The sequence below is a fragment of the Metopolophium dirhodum genome, chromosome 1 (assembly GCF_019925205.1).
Source record: "Metopolophium dirhodum isolate CAU chromosome 1, ASM1992520v1, whole genome shotgun sequence".
NCBI lineage: Eukaryota > Metazoa > Arthropoda > Insecta > Hemiptera > Aphididae > Metopolophium > Metopolophium dirhodum.
Genome location: NC_083560.1, coordinates 68,046,023 through 68,073,457, shown reverse-complemented (window position 1 = coordinate 68,073,457; position 27,435 = coordinate 68,046,023). Strand labels below are relative to the sequence as shown.

Sequence of the window (27,435 nt, the reverse complement as noted above, 5' to 3'; positions counted from 1 at the left end):
CTATTAAATTTTTATACTTTTTAACCAACAAATAAAATTTTATTGATATTGAAAGAAAAAAAACTAAAAAAATAGAAACTGAAAATGTCCGTTAACAGCTCAAAATAAGTCAAAATATTTGGAAAATGTTATAGTGTATAGAAAATGCTAATATAAACATTCAGTTAAAATTTGATGTACCTACGGTAATTTTTTTAAGAGTTGCACCAAAAACCAAAATCTATTTTTTCGAAAACTGATTGTGTAAAAATTCCCATTTTTCCTTAATATTTTTCTTTTGTTTTTCACGGCGCTTTTGAAAACTACTAGAAAACCCCCCAAAGTTCCAACTAGATTCACTTTCCTATCAGAAAAGATACTGTTGAAGAAAATCCAAGCACTTTTACTGTTCTAAAAGGTGATGACAGACACAAAAAACAATAAAAAAAAAAAAAAAAACCACATTCATCATTGTAAATCAATACATTCATCGTTCCACTCAGAATCTAAAATGTCATAAAATAATTTGAATTTTTAGACAGCAATGATGGATCCTTTTAATCAACAACAAGAATTTATATCCAATTACAAAATTTCTTATAAAAATGGGTACTCTTCCTGCATCGACAGGTACTCCAGAAGGTACATTTTTGAGTTAAAAGCGGATTAATACTAACTTATTAAAGAGGTAATATATATCAGTAATCCACGAGTTCATTGATTATTTTTTTTATATGAGGCTAGACGACTAGACATAAAGAGCATCAATACACTAAAAATAAGTTTGCTTAGATTTAAAGTAAGTCATTATCTAAGAAATATGGCATACTATAACATTTTTTTTTTAAGTTGGTTTTTATATTATGAAAATATGATTTGGTGTTAAGCCCCAACCAAAAATATGTTCCAGCTATGGCCTTGAGCCTGCATATAAAACTATAATAAGTAATAAACGAATAACTATAAAAAGTATTATAATTGCAATATATTTTTTATTTTAACTTATTTAAATCATAACAAAAATAACTTATCGATAAACAATATTACAATAATTAGCACAATAAATAACAATATGTAGATACAGTTTTAATTCACTACAATACACATAGGCACTATATTAAACAATAATTAATAAATGTAAAAAGATCATGAACAATAGATAATAGTACAATCACATTCAATTAGGTCCTTTCAAACAGAAATGAATACATTTACAATATAATATTTTTGGTCAGCGTTGCATATATAAAATAATTAAATATAGGTACTTGTATAACATAAACCATTTACCGAAAACAACGCAATAAATTAGCATAAAATTAAAACTAATAAATCTAAAAGATGACTTAACTAACCTAGTTTTTATAGTTAAACCTATTTAATAAGATCTCCAAGGAACCAGTAGAAAAAATACATAGAAGTATCTTAAATGTGTTTCACTGTATATTATTTTTTTTTGCTATATTTGATTGCTATTATACTAATAATATTTATGTATAAGTTGTAAGTGGATAGTCATTCTGGATTTTTAAAAGTTAAATAATGAAAAATCGGAGGAAATAAAATTTCTTATAAAAAAAATTGTTTGCAACCAATATCCTCAATGTGTCTTATACTGACTACTTGGCTCAGTTTACATCTCGAGCCTTAAAAGATTTTTTTAAGAAATTGATTCTTGAGTACATAGTCCACACTATCCTAGATCAAATGGCTTGAATAAACATTAAAATTATTTTATTAATACACACGGGCTAGGCCCTAAGTTATGAAAGATAATTATTGTGCAATACAATTGGAACAAATTACAAAATTCATATAACAATTGGTATAAAAATTAAAAACAGAAATATAAGAAAAAGTTATAACAGGTGCAAAAGATTACAAACAAAAATAAAAAAAATAGTTAAAGTTAAATGGTGATGGAAGGATACGATTCGATGATACCCTTTATTAGTCTACCGAGAAACTAAATACCTGCAGCATACCAAAGTTCGTTCAAAGAAGATAGACTCAGAAAAGTAGCAACAGGGGTAAAATCATGAAGTTACCCTGCTAGGGATATGGAGATAATTACTTAACCGGAAAAACTTTTGTTGAACTAGCTCAAGTATCCTAGAACCACTTGCTGTATGCAGATTCCAGACAACCTTGCTTGGACCTAACTAAAACACAAATTAGCAATTTTTTTGGCATTAAAAAACAAAAATCTTTGGCCAAAAACTCAAGAGATGTAAAGCTCTTGCGGCACATGTAATCAATATGAAAACCAGGGTTAAGGTTATAACTTACCTTGTAGCCCAGATCCTTAACACAAACCACAGCACAAGAAACAATCCCTCCAAGGCAATAAAAATAAACAAAAGGGGATCGACTACTAGAAAATTATTTAAACAATATTCTGAACCAATTAATGGCCTGTAGCTAACAATAGTCATCAATAGAGCACAAGTATATAGTTTAAAATATATATAATTTTAACTAGAAGTCAAGACAATAGAGACTTACCATAATGCTGGGACGCTTTAAAAATATGAATAAGAACATTACAATTTAGAGAACCAGAAGCTTTGTTAAATTTGGTATAAGTTACATCTAGCTAGGATTGACATTGAAAAGTGCCATACATAAAGCTGTTAAGCTAAAGAGTAAAGGCGGTAGTAGACTGCACTGGATGAAACTTTTGCTCCTCCACCATAAAGATAAAATGATCTAAAGGTAGGGTGGCATTTAAAATAAAATTAGAAAAATGATATTGGATAGGCCAATAGTTTGAAACTATAGACGGGCAACCAGACTTGACACAGCATATCATGAACATTGAATGGGAAATTCACTCATCTATAAGAAATGACCCAATAGACCATTAGGACAAATTTACCAGATACTAGCAGATCAGATAGACCACGAAAAACGTCATCAACACAAAAGACAACATTATTTGTAAATCAATAGAATGGATGCCAAGTTTATTTACCTCAGTGTTTTCAGCTCAGTAGAAATAAACCTCTGAAAAAAATAGAAAATAGATTAACTGACTCTGGCCCGTCAGACTAATTAACATCATTGAAGGACATAACCTTTGGTACATTATTACTTGTAGGTTTCATATTCACAAATTTCCAAAACCTAAGCTAGTAAGCTGGTTATTTTTAAAACATGTTACAGCTTAGGTTAGCGTGTTCAATATAATCCCGAAATCACATTTTGGATACATATCTAAATTTGGCCTACAGGAACAAGAATTCATTATAATCCAGGGTAAAGAGCAACAACTTAAACTTATCATGAGCCTTCTCTTTATATGCCTAATCTCATTAGAAAACCAAGACGCATAAGTAGATTCTTTGAATATGTTAAATCGGAATAGTAGAAAATAATCTAATTAAATGTACCAAAGAAAAGATAATATATATATTTGGCAAGTAAAGAGTATAATATAGCGCCAGATTTGGCACACATACTTTTTACGGCACATATTATGTTATTGAATGGCATACTAGCATCAAATAAATTACATATAATTTTTAAATATTTCTTAAATTATATTTTTCAATATTAAATAAATCATTAAATTCGTAAAAATGTATTTATTAATTTCGCGTAAATTTGTTATGTTATGCACTTGTAATACGTAGACAATAAATATCTGTGTAGCGTCCTCTAAAGTAGTGGAATGCTTTATAAACAAGTCAGGAAGCAACTCTAAATAAACTCCAAATAGGCCACACATGGTCAACTAACAGGGCACAGACACCTGTGGAACCAGATGAATTCCATACACCCGGAGAAATACTTACACTTAAACACATAATTTGCCACTACCGAAACTACAGTAACATCAAAATAACCAACAACGTCCAAGAAGCATTAGGCCTTGAACAGGCAACATAAACTCTGACTTAAAATTAGTTATGTACAATGTGAAACAATATAGTAGAAGTAAAAAAAAAGCCTACATTTCTTACAGTAATAGGAAAAAGAAAGTACCACGTAAGATACATTAAAAGATTTATGAAAGTATACCAGAACTCTTTCAGAAGCCAAACATATTAAACATAATCCAGAGTAGGAGGTTACAGTGGGCGGGTCACGCATGGCGTAGTCAGAACCCACTACTACACGTAGTATTGACAGAGAACCCAAAAGGGAAAAGGCCCCTTGGACGACCCCGTTTAAGATGGGAAGATTTAATAAAGAAAGACGTGGAATCGCTGAACGGTGGCCCAGATTGGAAAACAAAAGCAGCTGACAGAGAGTCATGGAGGATTGGTTGTTTGACGGGATGGTCCTAGTGGCCGATAATACCCAAGAAGAAGAAGAAAGAAAGTATACCAAAAAACCATATACACCTGCACACAAATTAAAGAAAATCTACAATCTTTTTTAATCCAAACCACATTTTATATCAGAAATAATTAGGTTAGACAAAACACTAAAAGTATTAGTATACAACAATATGTAAAGGAGATAAAAATGTTTAAAGCGATTGAAACTTTGGAACTGTATTGACTGAATACCTAAGATATTACATAGAAAGAGATGTTTTTAAAAATAAACTAAAACAAAGTTTTATGTTAATGAAAGCTTAAGAATTTGCTTTTGAAAATGCATTAAAAGAAGAATTTAAAAAGACAAACTTGCTGAAAAATACATTGAAGAGTTAAAAACTAAAATAGGTACCATAGAAATGAAAAGTACAAAATACTACTCAGACATAGAAAGCAGCTCAGTGGAATATCAAGAAACAGCTTACTCGCAGAACGAGCAATAATAAAATAGACCAAATAAAAAAGTACTTATGTTTCAGAGAACAACTACAAATTATTCCAGGTACAAGGAGTTTTTTTGTAAGACATATTATAAAGTTGCTAATTAAACCTATAATTATAGAATTAAAAAACCTAAAAAAAACAAATTGCCTAATGAAAGTGAGGTTAGTAACAAAGAAACTGATAATTGAAGAACACAATATAATGAACTAGTTTAAAGTTTGAACAAGTTATATCATTTAACAAATTATGATAAAATAAAATAATAGAACCAATCAAATTAAAAGTTTAAGTAGAGAATAAAATGGTAGAAATGGAATTAGATACAGGTTTCTTAGTTTCTGTCATGTCTAAAATGGACTACAATGCAAAATGTTAGAAATAAATGTTAAAAGAACAGAATAAAACTTCAGTATTATACAAAAGAAACAGTTGAGACCATGAATCATAAGAGTTAATGTGAAACACAAAAATAAAAATAATTCAAAGGCAACTAGTATTATATTATGAAAGATGCAAGGCCCAATGTTAATAGACAGAGAATGGACAAGTAAAATCTACTTGATACCTGACTAGTTTGTTAACTAATAACTATTGAAACATAATATAGCATAATATTAAATATATCCAATGTGAAGCAAATTTATATGATACAACAAATATTTAATACATTTCCAGAAATATTTTTAGAAAAATTAGGTAACTTGATAATGAAGAGGAAATAGAAAAAAACATTTCAAAAAGAATATACCATATTTAAATTTTTACAATAACGGTTGAACCATACATCATTGAACACTCATTATTCAAAAAAGTATTAATGTTTTTAAAAATATGTTGTTACTAAATGTTTTTTTTAAAAATTATATTTAAATATTTTTTACCCCTTTAAATAATCTTTCTATACTTCCTCAGTTACAATTTTAGGAAAATTAATAGAGGTCTACAGTTTTCAACTTCTGATTTATGCCATGCATACTTAATGCATACTTAAAGTCTAAAAAATAGTAAAATTAATTAACTGTCATCAACACACATAATGGGGTTTATGTATACAAGAGAATTCCATCAATAACTGCATCTGTGGGAATATTCTTTAACAAATTCAGTTAAAATAGAAACAGAAACAAATTATCAAAATATACATTGATGAAATAGTTATATAGTGAAAGGGAATATTTACAGGCCATTGAGGAAGTATTGACATTACTTCAGGGTCTCAAAGCATGTTTTACAAATTGTTTGCAATTCTATAAAATTAGAAAATTACATTTTGTTTTTAGTTGCTATCTTAATTATAATACTTTCCACTAATCTTATGCCAGATACCTATTTAGAAGATTATTATTATTATTTCAGAAAAAAATTATTTAACAGAAAAAACTCTTACGCTTTGTTGATATGTCAGGATATGATCATTTTTTTTTTTATCATAAAGACGAGAATTTTGGCAGGTTGGATCAAAGTCCGAATTTTCATTGTACTTTAAATAGTGACAAAAAAATAACAAACATTGTGCATTATTCAAATACAAATTTTAGCTAATATTATAATTTTATGAAAATCGGGCTTTGATTCAACCTGCAAAATGTTCTCTTTAATTAAATAAAAAAATATTAACAAAATCGTACTATTCTAAAGGGAGTGAGAGTTTTGCCAATAAGATAAGTTTTTGTACTATAAACGTACTGACTTCGACAACCTTCACAAAATTAATTTAACTGTAAGCAAAAATAAATTTATAAAGATGGATGTAAGCAAGAATACCACATAGCATTTACACAACATTACAGGGAAGTGGGTAAGAAGCTTTAGCAAAACTGTTTGAAGTCAAGAATATAATCCATTTTTATATGGTTGAAAATGTACTAAACGTTGTGGTTATATACTAATCCTAGTCAGTAAAAGCTGAAAAATATAGTATTATTCGCACTTTTGCTAAAAACGTTTTATAAAATCTAAGATGTACAAATCATGACAGTAAAAGCTAATTGATTTAAAACAGACAAATAATAAGATTTTTTACTAATAAATAAATGTAAATAACTAAGTTACCAAGAAATTAAATTGAATTATACATTTATTTATTTACTAACATATACATATAAAAACTTCTACTGTCTCGATTAGTTTGTCTTAGGTTGAACAAAACCTATTTTATTAACTAATAGCACAACATTCATAACTTAGTAACTCAAAAAAGCTAACTCGCCTACCTTTGGTAAGTACCAACCACCAAGTTTTGTTTTGTCCTTTAAGTGAATAGCGCAAAGCTGAATGCATTAATTACCTGGCTACATTTAATATTATTGTAGGTTATTAAATTGATCAGTTTCTAAAAGATTGTGCAATACATAGTTCCGTGAGAGACCTCTTTAAATCATTAATATCAGATACTTTGATATAATTTCAAATTGATCGTGTATCTCTGGTCCAAGATTTGAACTTTAAAATACTTCACAATCTATATCTGTAAACGCAATTACAGTAAGACAATAACAAATGAAAAATAATATTGGATTTGAACAATGTCATTAAAATCATTTGAGAATTGATCGATCTGATTTTTTTTGACACATAACAACAGTAGCATAAATTATTTTTAGTCGTCGCTCGAGTGCGCGGTAATGTGGTAGAGTAAGAAGAGATAAGGTTTCATGCACGTCCAACATACTTTGTAATATGTTTGTGAATGTTCCGCCTTTAATTGACTTAAGTCTTTCCCATGTCTTCAGACGGATTCTGATCATAAAATTAAACAAGCACAATAAGTAGTAAATATACATATATACATATATGTGCAATAGATATTATAGATACAATACAAATATCTTATATTATATAGCTTTATTGTATTACCGCAATAGATTTAGGTAACTACACTGATACGCTATATTATATAATTATACTTACACGCAACATTGATAAAGTGGAGCCAATATGTCAATGTGATCCTTGTAAGGATTCCCAAAACTGTTACAAACATTTTTTATTGTTATTAATACTAAGCACGAGAATAAATATAAACAGTGAAGCTTTATGTATCTTTAAATTATAATACATAAGACACAGTATCTATACATTAAATTAGACGTAGGATAAAAATATTAAAATAAATAATTGGTATTCTGTATCTGTATGGCAGAATCTACAACACTAAACTGTGGTAAACTGAGAAATCTATATATAATAAATCTATTTATAAAAGGACACTTCATCTATCTACCTCATGTATCAAATTTCAGCCAATTTTTCTATTTTAAGCTAAAATAAGAATTAAATCACACAAAAATATTAGATCTAATTAGGTGTTTATTTACTCAGTTTCAGAAGTATTAATAATGTAATGATATAAAAAAGTTAGCATTACTTGAAAGGAAGTTTAAATGTAACATAGTAGGGGTGATGGTATTTTTTTTTCCTTCGATATTTCAGTATGATATTTTATACCGGTATGAGTCGGTATACCGAAAATATCGTTATACCGGTATTTAGGTTCGATATTTTCGATATTTCAGTATTTTCAATATTATCAGTATTTTGGTATTTTCAATATTATCGGTATTCCGGTATTTTCAATACTTTGGTTATATAATAGATTATAGTTATGGTTTAATTTATTATTAAAAACAATAATATATTATTATATTATAAGATCAATGTGATTTAATTTACTTCTTATTAAATTAATAAAAAAATAAGATCATCAATTCATATTTAAATATTTTACGCCACAAACCACTTGAGAATTGAGACTATAAAGAATTAAATATACTACAACCCCTTAGCTCCCCCTGGATACGCCACTGGTAGCATCTGTTTTTAATAAAATCTTGACCATTTTCAGCAACTAGAAATTGTTTTTAACATGATTGGTGATCAAAATATAATGTTTAGTAATTTCAGTCACAATAAAAAGTTATAAACAGCTGATTTAGATATTTTAGTTTAACTTATAATAAACCCGATTTCAAACAGCTAAAATTATTAATTATGAACACTTCATACCTTTTTCCATTATCTATGAGAAGAATAGTATTATTAAATTGTTCCGCAACTTCATATCTATGTCGATCTCCGTTTCCAATAATAAAATCAAAAATAGATATATCAATAAAATCTAAGATTCTTTCAGAATTATAGTTAGATTTAATACTATCACAGTAATCATTATCCTCTTCCCATCTGAAACAAATGATTAAATCAATTTATTATACATACTTAAGTATTAATCTCTTTCACTGATCCAGTGTTTTTGTTAGTGTTAATACAAGTATTACAAGCATATTTGTATATCATACGACTTCAGAAGCGGATTTGATTCGACTTCTAGGGGGGTGGAGGGGGCAATATCCTATTGGTTTTTTTTTACTATTTACCCACTTAAGCCTATACAGATAGAAAAACATGTATCCAATAGTGAAATTTATAAGGCTTGATTTTAATTTATAAACACTGAACTTTTAATCAAATTTTCATCAAATTTTCATGTTTTTTTTAAAAATAAATGTTTAGTAAATAATTTCAAATTTTTTCTATATTTTAAATTAGAAAGGTTTACCTAATAAATATTGCATTAAAAAAAAATGTTATAAGTCAATTTTTAAGGGCATTATTGCGGTAAAATAAATGTTTAGCCATTTTTAAATCCAGGCCCTACTTGGCTACTTATAAGTAATATCATTGATTGATTATGGCAGTGATTCCCAAAGTGTGTTCCGCAGAGCCTAAGGGTTCCATGGAACAATCTCAAGGGTTCCGCCAGATGTATGTGAATATTGAGAAAAATATTTTATCATATAGGTACTTGGAAAAAAAAATTCACCTAAATAATAGTTACTAGTATAATATTTTTATAAACTTATAAAGTAAAAGTTTGGGAGCCGCTGAATTATAGTATGTAATTAATTAATTGTAATACTAATATACTCTGTGTCTCTGATAAGTTTCTGATTAAAGTCAACACTTGTTTAACAAACATTCACTTGGTATCAATAAAACAACTGTATTCAACAATTGAAAATGAAAATGACATCGAAAGTCATATTTTTTAATCAATCATTATTAAATATAATGAGATAGTGTTAATTTTATAGTTTTAAAAAATATATTTTAAACCTGGCTCTTTTATTTTCAATATATGTCCTTCTCCAAGGATGCAAATGTTGTTTAAGCTTGATATTTGATGGCAGATGAAATATTGCTGCTCCTTCTAGACGTTCACTTTTTGTACATACTGGATCTTCGCGTTTACAATAATAACATTTGCCATAAACACATGTCTCCTTGGTTGTTGCTTATTACACCAAAAGATAAATATTAAACAAGTTCAAAATACATTAATAGTATATACAAATAAGATATAATAATAAAAATAATATACTTAAAAAAAATTACATTTATTAAGTTATTTTAGTTCTTATGTAATGAAAAGAAAAAAACTAATTAGATTTGGTTTTATTTTATTACTATTATAAGTTAAATAAGTAAATTATATATTTCTGCAGTAGAGCCAGAAGCTGATACAGTAGATTCTTAATATGTCGAACGTCGCTATCTCGAATTTTTCGTTATCTCGAACTACATTGAATTTCCCTTGAAACTACTATTACACTTAATAGTGTTTTGCTCTCGATAACTCGATATAAAATTAATCGTTTTTCGTTATCTCGAGTTCACAAATAATATTTTTGTTACGGTTAACATAGGAAATTTTATCAGAAACCATAGAAAATACCAGCGAGAGTGAAGACGAACCACAAAATGAGGAGGAAGTCATTTTTACCCAAGTAACAATTCAACAAGCTAAAGATGCTTTAAAAACACTAAGGAATTTTGTTGAGACTACTACAGGTATGGATGATAAGGCTTTTTCTGCATTAAATAATTGGAAGACGTCGTGGCAGAAAGAAGTAATATGAAGCAAACCTTAATGACAGATTTTTTTAAAGAAAAATAATTTATTCAGTCATTTCAGTATTTTAATTATTCAAATTTTAGTCATTCGTATTATTTATTATTCATATACATTATACAACATACATTTATATTAGTTTTTTTATTATTCAAATTATGTATTTTAGGCATTCGTATTATTTATTATTCATATAAATTATACAACATACATTTATATTAGTTTTTTTATTTTATAATAAACCTCGATATCTTGAAGTTTTCGATATCTCAAACTTTTTTCTGTTCCCCTTGAGATTCGACATAACGAGAATCTACTGTATATACAAAATTATAACTTTTCAGGATACACCTTTTTATTTTTCAAAAGTAATTAAATGTGAGGTTCAGTTTGAAGTTATAGACAAAAATTGATTAATTAATAATTAAATAAAAAAAACATAATGCAGATATCAACTTTTGCTGTATACATATTCTTGCAAAAACTATATAATATATCATTTTATTACTTGTATTTATTATTATAATAAAGAAGTATAATATTATTAATAATTTATTATAATCAAAAGTATTCATAAAAACAATTCATAACTAAAAAAGTGGCAAAATATGTTATATGAATATAGGATAACTGATTGTTTTAATTTAATTTATCATATTTAGTCACAAAAAAAAAAACCCCACGACAAAGTTGATAACTGATATATCGTGTTTTCCACAATAAGTATACATAATCCATGTAGATAGTATATTGGTAATATTTTGTATTACTCATTAAATATTGTACCTGGAAATACCATATTTTGACACAATAAAATATAACAGATATCATCAAATCAAATGTTTTGTAGATATCAACTTCTGGATCTTTATCACAGATTTGTATACAAATTAAATTAACAAAAACTAATAGAAGGTAACTTACAATTTATATACATTGTTTTTTTTAGTCCAATATTTGCTGTTTCGTGCAATTCTGTTGAGTCTAAGATTCGTTTCACCACAATTGGAACACGTGGAAATCCAAGAATAAGAGAAATATAAAATGATATTATTTCACCATTATAACGATCTTTACCAGCATACACACTTCCTTCAATAACCTCAGACTCTAAATACCTGAAACATATACATACCATTAATAAGACTAACTTATACACTCTTTAAAAATAATAATTGTTTGAATTGTATAAATATACGTTATGATAAAAATTACTATGTTTAAATAATATTTAAATTAAATGTACATACCATTTTGGTTTAAATAAGACTTCTTGATTATTTTCAAACATAAGTATTAACTTGAGCTGGGTTCCTTTAAAAGCATTATATGTCTTGATTATTTTTGATGTTTTTAATAAGTTTATAGTTGATCCGAGATAGGGTGTACCATAAAGAGGCATAAGTCCATTTTGGTTCATTACCTATACAATTAATTTAAAAAGTACATCTTAAGATTATATTTTTAACTAAACTAAAAGACAGGCATGATTCAATAGTTAATTTCAGTAATGATTAGGGAACGGATTTGAATGCAAATTGCATTTATTTCTGAATGACCGAAAACATTGCTTTCCTAGCACAAAGTTCATTCCATACATCAAGGAATTAAAAAATGAAACTTTTATTTTGCATTTTTTGACATTCTTGGTGTATTTTTATGTTTTTAAGTCATTATTATATAGGAATGGATAAAATTCAATTAAAATGTAGTTAACATTCATTCTAAAAAAATTAAAATAAATATTTATTATGTTTTTACCGATTAGATAAGCCCTAACTCCAGACGAAATTATTGTAGACACTAAGGTAGGTATATACATACAAGTTACAATATATTACATGCAATTAGGTAAAGATAAGATAAGCTATTTATCTAAATCCTAATTGTGTATTGCACTGTTGATTTTCATAGATTTATTTAGTTTAGTTCTGTTTGTTCCACTAAGTTTTTGAAAATGTCTAAGGCCAAACTTCAGATGTTTGTCGTTTGCATTCATACGTTCAACAATATGAAAAATCAATTTTTTCTACCGATGGAAGCGTTCTATTTTGTAAGGTCAGAGTGGCAGCCGACAAAAATTTACTGTGACACAAACATGTGGGTAGAGTCGTAGAGAAAAACATTTACGTGAACTAGAAATTAAAAAAAAAATAGAAAAAGTTAAGTTGTTTAGACATTATACCGTGCCAAAAAATAATGCATTTACTACATACATTTTTTATAATAATGGGTTTTTATAAGTTTTAAGTTCAAATTTGTGTTTTTATTGAATTTAAAAACATTTTTAAAGTTGTTAGTACATTTTTTAAGGCATTATTAAGTCATATTTTTTTATGAAATTTATTTTATTTTTATGGCATTAAAGTCCGTTCCCTGGTAATGATGTTTATTATATTTAGTCTGATATTAAATCTTAAATAATAATAAGTAATAATGGCATGTACAATATTAGATCATCTATTATAACAAAATTAATTATAAGACACCTTTACTTATATACATCCAATATAATCACTGCAAGGGTAATGGAATACTAAATTTATTGAAATCAAAGCCAGGTAAAACATACAATTAATATGATATATTTAAAATGTTTTATTTTATTTCTATCTTTTTATAGTATAGTTTGAAATTTAATTGAAATAGTTACCCAAGTCGAAACTGTCTCCTGTGTAGTTAACCATACAATTATTATAATATTATAAAAAAAATGAGTTTATGGTATAAATTGTTTAACATGTATAAAATAAAATATACCAAATTTAGTATATTATTATATTTTAATAATTTAGCCTGCATTTAATATAGTTTATGCCACATATTTTTAAAATTGTATTAAGATTCAAACAAAATCTTAAATATTGTATAATAATATGAATATTTTGATAGATACCAGCCTAAAGATAAAATAACATGAATTTCGTTCACAATCTACTTGATATAAGTGAGTGTTGTTTGTAAAATATGAAAGTGAACACGATTAATGAGTTCTTTTTTAACACTGGTAATATTGGAACAAAAACATTATAGGTACTTACTTTAACAGTAGCAGCAAATAAATCAATATCACCATTGATCTTTAATTTTAAATTACTTAAGAGTATATCAAGTTCTTTTAAAACATTTGACTGAATAGTTGGAACTGGAACATCATATTCTTTGTCAAGTTTACTCAATGAATTCAAAATATTTTGAGAAGCGAAGTATGTTGCATTGTATTTTATTACAGCTGGTGTCTAATATTAAAAATCAGTACATTAATATTTTTTTTTTTAAAAAACAATTATTTACTATAGGTACTTATAAATAAGTTCCTATAATATAATATATTAGATACCTAATCCTAAAAATGTTTTATTTTGTTAAAAAAACTAATTTTTTCAATATTAGGTCTTAGGTGTAAGTATAAGTATTAGGCAAATGAACATTATTTTATATGGTCGATTTTTTAACTTAAACTATCACACTTTTAACTTAAAATGTGTAACCAAGAGCTAAATGTACATAGGTACTAAAATTATTAAGAATCAACAATAGATTGTAATTCTGTAGGATTTGTATATATAAATTTCCTAGGAATAAAATACTTAAATAAATAAGTAGGTAAAAATGTTATATTTTGTTTTTCAATTATTTTGTAATTCTTATCTTATTATAGATATTTAAATTAAGAGTAGTTAATAGTAATTAACACATTGATGTTGATTTGCCCAACTTTAACATATTGTACAAATGTAAAATAATAGTAATATAGGTAGGTAACATATAGTATTTAGAATTTTTGACCTGTAATAATAATTTCTAATTGATAAAAAGGTTTACTCACTCCTATTGGTGATTCGTCTTTCGAAAAAAAAAACACCAAATAAACATTTAAACACAATACGAGAAAAATGCTCAACAAAGTTATATAATAATATTTATAGTAGCATCTTAGATATATCATAGTTGTTTCTACAAATATGTTTTACTATTAAATAGTTCATTCGGAACAACATTTCAGTAAGACTCTTCGCGAAAACATTTTCTTTGACTCAATACTCAATAGTTTGTATGGTAGACAATTACAGTTAATACTTATTATACTAGTAATATAGTTAATTTGATCATTGACATTTGTGAAAATACTGAATAGTGTGTAGGTAATAGGTATAATTAATAAACATTAACGAATACCCATAGCTCCTGTAGAGTATAGATTTTGCACTTATCACTTTCCTTGATAAGGAAGCCGCAATACTACATGTTAAATTGCCTATGTATTTTATACAAGGGGTTGTGGTTCTAATAATTCCATAGTTCTTAGATAAAACACCAAATATGAATTGGATAAATAATAACTACCCATAATATTGTGTTTGTTTAAATTATGAATCTATAACTTGAAAAAAAAAACTTAGTAATTGAATTATACTGCCATAGTGCCGAATACATTGCATGAATGATGAAATTAAGTATATATACTAAGTATTTTTTTTATAAGAATTCCAACAGTTTAATTTTAATATTAGTAGATGTATATAATATTATCTGATCAAAAGTCAAAGAATTTTATAAATCATAATTTTAATTTTGTTAAAAGTAGAAAATTATTAAAAGTTTATTTTTATAATTTGTAAGCATATCATTCTCAATTGACAAATTGTTGAAAAAAAACATAAAATGATGGTAATTAAAAATAGGTAGTTTATAGGTAAGAATAATATTAAATTATGAAACTACATACAACATAAATAATGAAAATCAATTCCACATATTCAAACGCATCATCTTCTATAAAAATAATTATAAAAATTGGTAGTATTCAGTGAATACAGTATTTTAAAAATGTTGCTCTTTCTTACATTGAAAGTTATAGCAAAAAAAAAGGATTTTTTGTATATACTGTGGTAGTCTTAATAAATTTTTTTTTATTATTTGTAACTAGTTTAATGTTTTTTATTCATTTTTATGGAGAAATCTTTAATTTTGAAAAAATAATCAAACCTTGAAAATCACGTTGTTAAACTGTTGTAAAATGTGAATTGGAAGATACTATACATGCTTGTCTGACGTCCTATCAAAGCGTGTAATGAGTTTTTGATGTTATCATTTTAAGTAATGCCCTGATTTCTAATGACTTAAGGATATATAAAATGGTATATTAATTTTAACTCTATTGGTATTCTTATAAAGTGATTATATATCTATGTTGGTAAAATATTATACATACCATGGACATATTAACAAGTTATATTAAGGGGATTGAAGGCGGTGATTTAATAAGGGGTCGCGTATAGGCAGACTAGATGCCTTATACTCGTTACGCAGTATGGTTGTGTGCGAAGTAAATGATCATTAGTGTTCGTAGATACGTACAAGTAATTCATTTTATTTTTGATAGTATCATGTTATTAAAGTTAATAGTAACTATACAATGCATTTTTTTAAATATGTTTTATCTTTAAGATTGTTTGATTGATTTTGTTCAATAACTTTATTGAGTCTATTGATTCTCATGAATGTTCGGGTACGTACCAAACAATGCACTACCTCAGATGGTATTTCAATATTATACCATCATTATACTATCTTAGTTAGTGTTTGCATGATACCGGGACTAGGATTGACATGATTTCCATGCAATTTGTGAAATTCCATGTCCATTATTTTAGCAACATAAAAAACATTTTTGTAGGCTTGACTAGATTTCCCATCGATCTATACTCTGTCCAACTACAACTAGGTTTATTGTTAGTAAGAGGTGTTGCAATTTCTCCTAATTGTGGATATTTCCCGATGAATCTTTTTTCCACATAACCAACAACATAATGCAATTATTACAATTATTAAAGGTAGTATTTCTATTGTCATTATATATTTATTGTAAAATGCGTATAATTACTTTCAGTTCAAAATTTAATAACATATTTAATTGATCTTTAGGTATCTCGACACTACAACTACCGACGTCTCAGACTACCATAGCCAACTCTTATATATTTTTGATTTTTAATTGTCATATCAAAACACTCTGTATCAACTATACATTCTTCAGACGAATCATCAGTGTTCCGGTTTTCAGAAAACTAAAATTTTCTTAAATTACAACAAAATAAAAAAAAACGCTACATGAAAAATCGAATGAATATCCTGCAATGTTGTAAACATTTGAACTTCAAACGCTCCTAAAAATTTGATATGACTTTCTTATTGACATTTTTTTATTGATAATGGTAGGTAGCTTTATAAGGAATCTTGTACTAGATTTTAAAATCTTAGACTTTAAAAGAAAATTATTAGGAATTTTTAAGTCAAAATAATTTGCAAATTTTTGTGATTTTTACACCATTGTCAAAATTTGAATTTTAAATGCTTATAAAAAAAGTTGTGACTGGATTTTTAATATTTTACAAATGTCATTGTAACAATAAATTAGGAGCCTTGCATTAAATTTTAAAGTTTTTTTACCCAACAAATAAAATTACATTGACATTCATAAAAAAAAAAAACTGAAAAAATTGGAAACTGAAAATGTTTTTAAACAGTTCAAAACAAATCAAAATATTTTGAAAACGTTATCGTGTATAGAAAATGCGATTATAAACAACCAGTGAAAATCGCATGCATATACGTTCATTTGTTTTTAAGTTACACCTAAAACCAAAACCGATTACGTCGAAAAACAATTTTGATTAACTATTCCCGGTTTTCCTTAATTTTTGTTGTTTTTCTCAGCACTTTTGAAAACTATTGAGAATTTGACCTCCCGTATGCACAAACTAGATTTAGTTTCTCATCGAACAAGATATTGTTGAAGAAAATCAAAACAGATTTACTGCCCCAAACGGTAGTGACATACATGGAAATAAAAAATTAAAAAATAAAAATATTGAAACACATATCGTTGTAAAATCAATACATTCATCGCTCCGCTCATAATCTAAAAAAGTTGAGCATAAGTCCACAATATTTTTTTACGACTGCATGAAGTTAGAATTTTGACGAAATTCATCAGTCTTGAAAATTTGCAAATGACTTTTTAGTTGGAAATTAATAAAACATTTTCAAATGTTTGAATGTTTTGATTAAAAGAAAATAAAAATAAAATCACGAATAATTGCAAATTATACTGTAGTTAAAAATGTATAAAATGAATTTTTTTTAGCTAAAGATTGAAAAATTTAAACATAATTTGAACGAATTTGAGAACATACCAGTGTATTTAGCCATGCCATAGACCATAGACCTATTAACAGACAAAAATTCACCGTCGTCACATCGAATACTTCAAAGAAAATATAAAAGTATCGTTAGTCGCTTTAATATTAAGTTCAAGTGTTGCTGATGCGTTGACATACTGTTCTAAGTCACTTAAATTACCAGAATTTGGAAATTGTGAAGCTATTATTGAGTTTTGTAGAAATATGAATAATATTTTTGATTTCTTGAACACAATACATTTTCTAAGTAAGTTACCGTATAAAAGACCATTGTCTGAAAAAAAATATTGAACATTGTAAGAGTTTTATAGATTTCTGTATGAGTTATATAAATAGTTTAAAAGATAAAGACCATATACCAAAAACTAAAAGTATTAGGAAGACAAGATTTAATGGACTTATTTATATGCTTCAAAAGTGTTAAACAGCTGTTGATAGATGTAGTATTTGTGATAATGATTTCAGCCATTGTCTAAATATATAATAATTATAAAAGATTCAGTGTAATAAATAATAACAGTATTAAGTGGTAAAATGAAATTTCTCTTAACATACAAACTATCACAAGATCATTTAGAACTATTGTTTTCCAGAATACGAGCTCGTAGTGGTTTTAGCAATAATCCTACTGCTTGGCAAGTTGAAGCAACCATGAAACGAATATTAATTCGTTCTGAAATTATGATATCATCTGGTGCTAATTGTTTGTCACAAGATACTACAACCACATTATTTGTATCGAGTAACATAAAGAAACAGAATTAAATTAAAAATGAGTACATTGATATATTATGTACCTACTCAAAGTGACGATTACGTATCTAATGACGATGATTTAGTTTTAAATAATTTACTATATACAATTGCACGTGATGTTGTTGAATATATATCTGGTTTTATTGTTAGGAAAATTAAACAAATTATAAATTGCAATATATATGAAAGTGAACTCTCTGCAAATTATTCCAGTTCATTAATTGATATAAAATTCAGAGGTTTTTCAATAAAACCCTCCAAAAATGTTTTACAAATGGCCATGAAAGCTGAATTAGTTTTTATGAATCTAATACACCAAAATTGCAATCCTATTCCATTATTAATAATAAAGGCTTCTAGTCAACTCCAAATAAATGCGTTGTTCCCTTCTTTAAATGAACATATTCTAAATCAATCTCCTATTCACAATCGTCTACTTCAATTAATCAAAAATATTCTAAAATTATACTTTATAATCCGGCTGCATCACTATAATAAAAATGTATCACAACCAAATCAAAGAATTAGATCTGTACTCACTAAAGCTGTCCACTTTAAAAACCAGTAAAACCTTTTTTCTGTTTAAATGTATTCATGTTGTAACTATATTAAAAGTATCAATTAATAAAATAATGAAAAATTAAAAATGTGTTTTTATTATTTGTGCTTGTACGTTTCTAAAATTGTATAATAAAGCGGGGTTAAAAACCTATGGAAGAAAGTTAAAAACAATAATTTTTTCTTCCGCGAAGACTAGTTTATGTTGCGGACACTATTATGTAGGCAGGGGGGGTAAGGTCCAATAGTCCATCTATTAATAGGTCTATGATACATACCTATCCATTATGAATGTAAAACTAAAAATATAAATTGAATGCATACAAATTAGTTTCAATTATTAGAACTATAGACTAGTGATGGGAACAATCGAGTGATTTCGACAATCGAGAAGTTAGTAATCGAGAGATTCACTCGAAAAAATCTCTCGGTCAATTTAGTATTTCATTAATTCATTAGACTCACTACTCACTACTCAGTACTCTGATACGATGTAGAATGTAGAAACTAGCAACTGGCACGTGCATATCAGACCAAATGAAGGAAAGAAAATAAAAATAAACAATTAATATCCACAATCTAGATAATAGATATTATGTATGTATATAGACATATAGTATATTATTTATATTTTATTGTATCTACATAATATTATTATTTCGTTATTCAATGCGTATATTCTATTATTATAAACGCGTGTACCCATGCCCCATGTATATTGTAAGGAATATCTTTATCCATAGACTAATTAATAGTATAGTGTGTAATTTGTATAAAATATAAATAATATAATTAGTTATAATGTATAATATGTTAGTTCTCCTTCTCCGTACTATTTACTGCTAATACTTAATAGTTAATACATGGTGTGTTGTGTTTCATATCGAGATATTACAAATCATTAAATACCATGAAAAACTGAATAGGAACAATTATAAATTGATGTACTTAATGAATGATTTTGAATTATTCTATAATAATAATAAATATTTAAAAAGTGAGCGAGAAGTACGCAAAATTTAATCGAATAGGATAGGCATTAGTAAATATAAATCTTATACTTTATTATAATAAATAATAAATTAATAACCTAGTAATTACTAATTTTAATTCAACTAATTAAGGCAGGGGGGTAAGGAATCGCAGTCCAATAGTCCATCTATTAATAGGTCTATGATACATACCTATCCATTATGAATGTAAAAGTAAAAATATAAATTGAATGCGTACAAATTAGTTTCAATTATTTGAACTATAGACTATAGTAATTATTAGTAATACAGTAACTGGAATATACAGATTTAACATAGTAAAAACATGATTGTCCCTTAAATCTCTATCACAGAAAGACATAGACAAAACAATAAAATATAATAATATTCATGGCTAAATTTATTTAGCAGTGATAATAATCATACAGTAATCATCAATCATTGACGTAGCCAGGGGGGGGGGGAGTCAATTGGGTCCAGACTAGTATAAAATAAGTCTCTACATTTAAATTGTGGTTTTATGTTTAACTCATCATTGAATAGGTCACTGTAATAGATATATTACAATATAATTTTAACTCATTGATAAATTATTGCGTACAAAAAATAGTTCTGAATGTATCCACCGTTTTTGTGTCAGCTTCTATTTGTAAGGACACCTATTTTACACTTTATATTAATATTATACAGAATGATTCTTTTATCAAGCACTACTCAACTCGTTATTTCAACCACTCAGCTCATCAAAAAGATTAAATACTTATAACACTCTATTAAAATAATTGTCCTAAATTCGATTTTTATGTGTTGAAATACTCACAACAATAATCTGCTCAAGATTAAATAAAAACTGTATGTTATCATTCAAAAATGTAAAACTTAAGAAATCATAAGGGTAAAAAATATTTGAAAATATAGATATTTTTATAAATGCGGTCGACTAGAAACCATGTAATTTTTTTTTCAAAACACCATACTTTTTGAAATTATGAGGAAAAGAATCACCACTATATTACTACTATTTTGAATTTCTTTTTGTAATTCGGTGGGTTCTACACATTTTTCATTATAATATCACATATAATATATTACTTATGTCATAATTATTATATCCCATCAAATATTATTTTTATTAACTTACAAGTACATGCACCGTAGAATAGGTTTGTTGTATAGATATCTTGAAACCAATATAAATACTTTTAAATTATTTCATTTAGTATAGAAACTGATAATTTAAGTAATAATAGTAATTGTGGAGTGTTTGAAGTTTCTAATATTAATGCACATTTTATTAAAAAAAAATCACGAAAAATGATACCTAATAAAAATAATAAAAAAAAATATTTATAAGAAATCTTGTATTACATTTCCAAGTCTAAAGACACACATCAACATCATTGTAAAATGTAAAACCAATTGATATGCTCAGAATAGATAAATGTGTTATTTTACTCATTTGCCATACTACATTATTTTTTATTCTATTTGGTGAAATGAGTAATTTTAAAACACTTAAACTATTATTTTAACATACCAAATATAAAAACCTACAGTGCCCTCCCCCTCCCCCCACTACCGACTTAATAACCTACAGTAAAAACTAAAAATAGCTAATGGCCTCAGCTGCCAAGCTCAAGATCAATAAAAAAAAAAAAACTATTATTTAAAATTTTTAATTCTCAAAATGTTGAATATTGATCAAATGTTTATTATTGATAATTATATAAAACTTTGAGCAACATAGTAATACAATAAACATGCGAAAAATACAAAATAACATTTTTAATAAAATATTTTAGTTGTTATGACAAAAATCAAAAATTAAGTAGAAGTTTATGATAAAATCTAATCAGTCAAAAATAACTAAGAATAAATTACCATCATAAATAACATTTTGATGATTTTGTATTCTGAGTCTGGGTATATTTTTACATTTCTGCGTTGTTGCAAATACTATGACACAGCGGGCATTCATCCTAAGCCACAAAATAGAATAACAATTAATTAGTAAAATTATGTTCAATTTAAGTAAGAAAACAATAAATTTCTAGGTAAATGAATAAATAAGTACTAAAATTTCTTGAGCAAAATGTTTTGAAATTTTCTTATCAATTATTATTATTCTCTGTTTGAATATACCGACAATCTAGGTGACTTGAAACAGTTTCATTTTTTATTAATCATATCAATGTAATAACTACATAATATTAATTTCCAAGACTTAGTAATAAGTAAACCATTCTTGGATTAAAATGTTCTTTGTGTCATTGCGATTCAAAATATTCTTATCAATCAGTCAATTTTATGTAACAAATAAAAAAAAATATAGTAATAATCTATTATTAAAATGTTGGCCTTTTTTTTTATCTTCTTTTGATATTTTTTCAAATGAATATTATATTGTTTCAAGTCACTTGAGTATTTTAATTGAAAATGAAGTTGGTTTTAAATAAGTGTTTAAAGTCACCCAAAATGTCGAATGACTTGAAACAACAGATTTTTTATTTTTTTTTGCGTATCAACTATCATTTTTTTAAATTTATTTAGCAAAGTATCAAGCTGCTCTTCTGCTTGAGACCTCTACAATTTTTTTCAGCTCAGAATATAGATAAAGAATGTCAAAATTGTTTGACTCCCAGATTGACGGTAATTTTATTTGTTAGGTCACATTAGGGTTTTCTTACATTCAAACAATAATCTAAGATCAACTTATTTTACAATTGACAAATTAGTTTTAGTAAAAAAAATATTTAATATTTATTTACCCGTAAATAGGTCCATTTACGCAGACATTCACTGTGGAAATAATGATTGCAATTAGTTATTTTTGCTGATCTCATTTCTTGATAACATATGGCACAAATATCATCAAATTCAGACAATTGAACACTAGTTGCATCTGGTAATGATTCAACTTTTTTCATAGCCGTACGACGTTTAATGAATATTCTCCATCCTTTTTTGACGAGACACATTTTGAAATATGCTTGGGAACAGATCACAATTGCGCGGATTACACCACCAGATACAAAAATCCAATTATAAATATCATTCAGAGAAAGGAAGATGCAAAAACAGAATTCCAACTAAAATAAAAATGTTAACTAAAATACATTTTTAGGATTTTTATAATAATTATAGACTTTTCTTACTATACTTCCAAATGATTTGATATAGTACACATAATCATCTATATTCTCCGAATATGTTGAGCTATTGGAATCAATTAACAATAATGAATAGACAGCTAACGACACCAATACTTTTAAAAGAGATAAAATATTCAAAACAGAAACTGCTAGTAACCAATGACTAACTGAATGGTAAGACAACACCAAGTGTAAAGAAATTACTGCCATCGCTATAAGACCTCCGCAAACTAAAAGAGCTCTTGAATGCCTAAACAATTTAACAAAATTAATTTTAAAACATTCTTGATAATAATAAATATACTACCTATTAAGTGAACGATTGTGAGAACCATTCAAATATATTAATGATTTCTCAACCATGTTATAGATGTAATCCTGTAGGCTAATACAAACTAGATGAACATTTTGATATAGTTTTATAAAGCGGTTTTCTGGATCCAAGCCTGTAAGTCCAGATTGCATAGCTAGTATACTAAATAATACTGCAGTAAGTACTCCACAATTTAAGTCATCCAGTTCATTAATCATGAGCACCTAAATAAATAAACTGATAAAAACATCTAACATTTTTAATCCATTTCCAGTGCTTTGGTCATTTTACCCATTGGAAAAATGCTCCTATATTATTACAAAAGTAGGATAAAATGCTTGTCATTCCTAAAACTGCTGTACATGTGTCACATCCTTTAATTGACAAATACTTCACAGTTTCAAACAATGTTGAATTTTTTATTTCTGTATTAATTGACAAGTATAGAAATTGTATCAGTACTCGTATTGCCCAAAACATTCGAAGAACACTAGGAATTTCTAGACGATACCATTCCATTTCAACCAGGGTAAATATTCCATAATCACTGAAACAAGGTACATAATATATCAAATAGTAGGTACACATAGTCTAAATTAAAATTAAACTTATTGGTTGGTGCAATGACTAAATGGCGGATGTTTACATATTAGCAATATTTCCTTTAACAATTTAAGTCGCAGAGTAGGATAGGAATTTATTATGTAACCTTTAGCATACAAAGGTAACATTTTTATGTTGAATATTTAGAATATTTTTGTAATTTTAGTTCTAGTTATGAAATTTTGATTTTGTAGCATATTACGTTTTAAATAAACAATAAAAGAAGAGAACATATTTTATGATTATTTAAATTTTAATACTGAAATCAAAAGTCCGATAAAATACATGAAACATTTTCAAAAATGTTAATATTATATTGATGCTTTTGGATAACTTAAAACTGTACATAAATTATTTCTATAATAAACACTTTTAATACACCTATTTTTCATTTAAATCATTTGTACCTGGTTAAATTGATATTTTAGTGCATTTATTAACCGGCTCGGCAAAGTAATTGAAATTAATATTTCCTATTTCTTTTTGTCAATTACGTTGTTAATCAGACATGACCTTGTGTCACAGCCTAATCATAGTGCGTTGTTTAAATATAAATAACATTGTATAACTCAATGATGTTGAACGGCTTTTAGATTTAGCAATATTAACGGATTAATTTAACAATATATTTAATATTTATATTTCATTTTATAACAAACAATATATAGTAAATTAATTAATTTATCAGTGCACCTATATTAAGATATGCCTAAAATAAAATGTAACATTCAAACATAAGTTTGAATTCTTAGCCCGCCGAGAATTTTTTTTTTAATAAATAGCCCTAGATAAAAAAGGTTTGTCACTACTGTTTTAGCATATAATTTATATCTTATAAGAACATAATTCAACATTATATTAAACTTTTTTAGTGCATTTAAGTCCAGTGTCCACCCTTTTGTAATATAACTAATAACAATTTAAAGAATGGTCTTACTTGAGGATCTCTTGTATATCATTATATTCACTCTGAATTAAATTTATTATATGAAATATGTTTAGCAATAATATTATCAGCAAAATAAACAATTGCATCAATGTTGATAGGATGATTACTGTATTTAAAATACTACTCGTATTAGGAATTGATGCAATTAAAGTAGGAATAATAAAGCTATACCTGAAAATCTGAAAAATTAAATATACTTATTATTTCTAATTCAAGATTAAAGTTAATTAAATTTGATACTTACTTTATGAATTGAATAATCTGTAGTAAAAACTTGTAAAATGTCAAATATTAGAGATAGACAATACTGTAGTATTATACTGTGGAATAACTTGTATAATCGAGGGTATAATTGTATTAAATTAAGCATATATTCATCTACATCCCGTGTTATGAGTTCATTTGTCGTTTCTATTTTAAAGTTTTTGTATTTTCCTGATAAAAACCCTAGTGTTTCCATGTTTTGCCAATAAGAAAAAAGTACAACACAAATAGAAACCACATAAAGGTACACTGGAATTAAGTACCTGACAGGTAGAGTCAACAAACACAATGATGAAAAAAATACTAGAATAATAAAAAATTTAGTTAAATTAACTGATAAAGTTGTAGTGTTATTTTTCATTGACAATTTATTGAACTTACTTAGACATGATACTATTATTTTGATGAAGGCTGCATAATATTGTGTGGACTGCCCAATTTCAATTTGATTTAGTGTACTATTTACAGGAAACATTATATCGGCCAATTCTGGAAGCCCAAAACTACTTTTAAAGAGTTCATCCACAATAAAAATGAGAGGAACCCTCAACAAATTATAAAAACTCATGATATCCATCGTTTAAAATATTTAAGCTCTAAGGCCGAGCAACCACCAAAGTACGAGTAAATAAGTATCTTACGATATCCTAATTTAAAACCTGAAAATAATTACAAAAACTATGAACATGGATATTAGTAATATTGTAAATCAAAATAGGACACTGAGTACAAAGTACTACAAATCTACATTCAACAATGTTACAAAATTATTTTGGAAAAAAAGTGACTTATTTATACCATTATGTCGATGGTATAATATTTGATTAATCAAAATGATTTTGTTTCTTATTGAAAAATACATAATATTATTTAATCACTAAAACATACCTACCATATTATGGTAGAAAGAGAAGACAATCAAAAATATAAATCTTAAAGAAGGTAACACATGTTACGGAAGTCAAACATATCCAAAGCCCCGACTCGGATATAATAAAGGATTAGCATTAGCGATCCGACATTGAAGAGTTTTCAGCAAACCTAAAATATTTATGTACGAGAAACAAACGCGACTAATGACTATAATACAATCTATATTTTAGTGAGAGAATTATTCTTGATAGAAACATTCGATTATCAACAAGCCACCTATTTTACTTGTCATAATGCGTACCTACTGCGTACTGCATTCCACAAACCACGATAAATGTGACTTGATCCTAACGCACTGGGTGGCGGGTTTTTATTTCAATAGTGGGGTAGGTAGCACCACCGAACAATATAGAAATCATTATTAATATATATATACTAGATATATACACATACTATGAGGCGAACTGGATACAATTTAGTGTGCATACCCCGACAATATTTGAGTTCGTTGTCATCATACCTTGTTATTTTATCACAATAGAAATGAAATTCGATCAGCTGTATGGACAACTGTTGCAGTGTATCCCATGCATATCGAGTACGATCTACTGAAACGGCGAATTGGAAAAATTGCGACGTCCACAGCTAACGGTGCCGGACTACGACATCGCTAAAACCCCAAGGTTATGAAGTAGACTACCAAGGACCAAAGTTAGGAACGTTTCTATATTCCATAACCTGATAATACGTTCTCAACCGGTAAACCGGTTACAATTTTTACGAAATAATTAAAACAAAATACTTTATTGGCCACTGTTTATTTCACGCAAAGCTTATTAATAAGGTGTCGTCACTTATTTGAAGTTTGTACTGTATTATTATAATAACTTAAATCGTGTTTGTATGAAAACTTAATTGAAAATATCACTATGGATAGTAATCACCACCGAAAGCGCAGACTGTATGTCCTTGTCATATCAAGGTCGAGCACACTATCAATCCACCTTGACTAAAATCTTAAGCCACGTAAAATATAGATTTTATGATGTAAGGTGTTGAAAGTGACGCTTGACGGACTAATGACTTTAGTATTAGTATAAATGAATAA

The 27,435-nt window shown here is 26.8% G+C and overlaps 2 protein-coding genes across 3 annotated transcripts; both read right to left on the bottom strand.

The window, feature by feature from the left end:
- Positions 1-959: 959 nt before the first annotated feature.
- LOC132934301 (glycosaminoglycan xylosylkinase) lies at positions 960-14,857 on the bottom strand. The gene is made up of 8 exons (XM_061000586.1): positions 14,492-14,857; positions 13,704-13,901; positions 11,913-12,085; positions 11,587-11,780; positions 9,867-10,044; positions 8,757-8,933; positions 7,662-7,721; positions 960-7,490 (listed from the first exon to the last, which is right to left on the bottom strand). The coding sequence occupies exons 1-8, from the start codon at positions 14,609-14,611 to the stop codon at positions 7,289-7,291; spliced, it is 1,302 nt and encodes a 433-aa protein (XP_060856569.1). The 5' UTR covers positions 14,612-14,857; the 3' UTR covers positions 960-7,288.
- Positions 14,858-21,939: 7,082 nt separating this feature from the next.
- Positions 21,940-27,202, bottom strand: LOC132936044 (protein TRC8 homolog). Of its 2 annotated transcripts, none has more exons than XM_061002707.1 (9): positions 26,848-27,202; positions 25,836-26,113; positions 25,435-25,757; positions 25,179-25,369; positions 23,930-24,185; positions 23,633-23,862; positions 23,329-23,575; positions 22,942-23,262; positions 21,940-22,152 (listed from the first exon to the last, which is right to left on the bottom strand). In XM_061002707.1, the coding sequence occupies exons 2-9, from the start codon at positions 26,029-26,031 to the stop codon at positions 22,105-22,107; spliced, it is 1,812 nt and encodes a 603-aa protein (XP_060858690.1). In that variant the 5' UTR covers positions 26,032-26,113; positions 26,848-27,202; the 3' UTR covers positions 21,940-22,104. The 2 variants fall into 2 exon arrangements, with proteins under 2 accessions (XP_060858690.1, XP_060858691.1); XM_061002708.1 differs by lacking the exon at positions 26,848-27,202 and adding an exon at positions 26,781-26,837.
- Between the last annotated feature and the right edge of the window lie 233 nt (positions 27,203-27,435).

Excerpts from the sequence above, each read along its gene's own strand:
- LOC132936044 (XM_061002707.1), bottom strand. The coding sequence starts at position 26,031 with ATGGATATCATGAGTTTTTATAATTTGTTGAGGGTTCCTCTCATTTTT. Across the intron at positions 25,758-25,835 it reads AATAATAGTATCATGTCTAA|TATTTTTTTCATCATTGTGT; the intron begins GTAAGTTCAATA and ends TTATTATTCTAG. Across the intron at positions 22,153-22,941 it reads GTAAATGGACCTATTTACGG|GATGAATGCCCGCTGTGTCA; the intron begins GTAAATAAATAT and ends TTTGTGGCTTAG.
- LOC132934301 (XM_061000586.1), bottom strand. The coding sequence starts at position 14,611 with ATGATATATCTAAGATGCTACTATAAATATTATTATATAACTTTGTTG. Across the intron at positions 11,781-11,912 it reads GTCTTATTTAAACCAAAATG|GTATTTAGAGTCTGAGGTTA; the intron begins GTATGTACATTT and ends TATATGTTTCAG. Across the intron at positions 10,045-11,586 it reads AAAAACAATGTATATAAATT|CAACAACCAAGGAGACATGT; the intron begins GTAAGTTACCTT and ends TGGTGTAATAAG.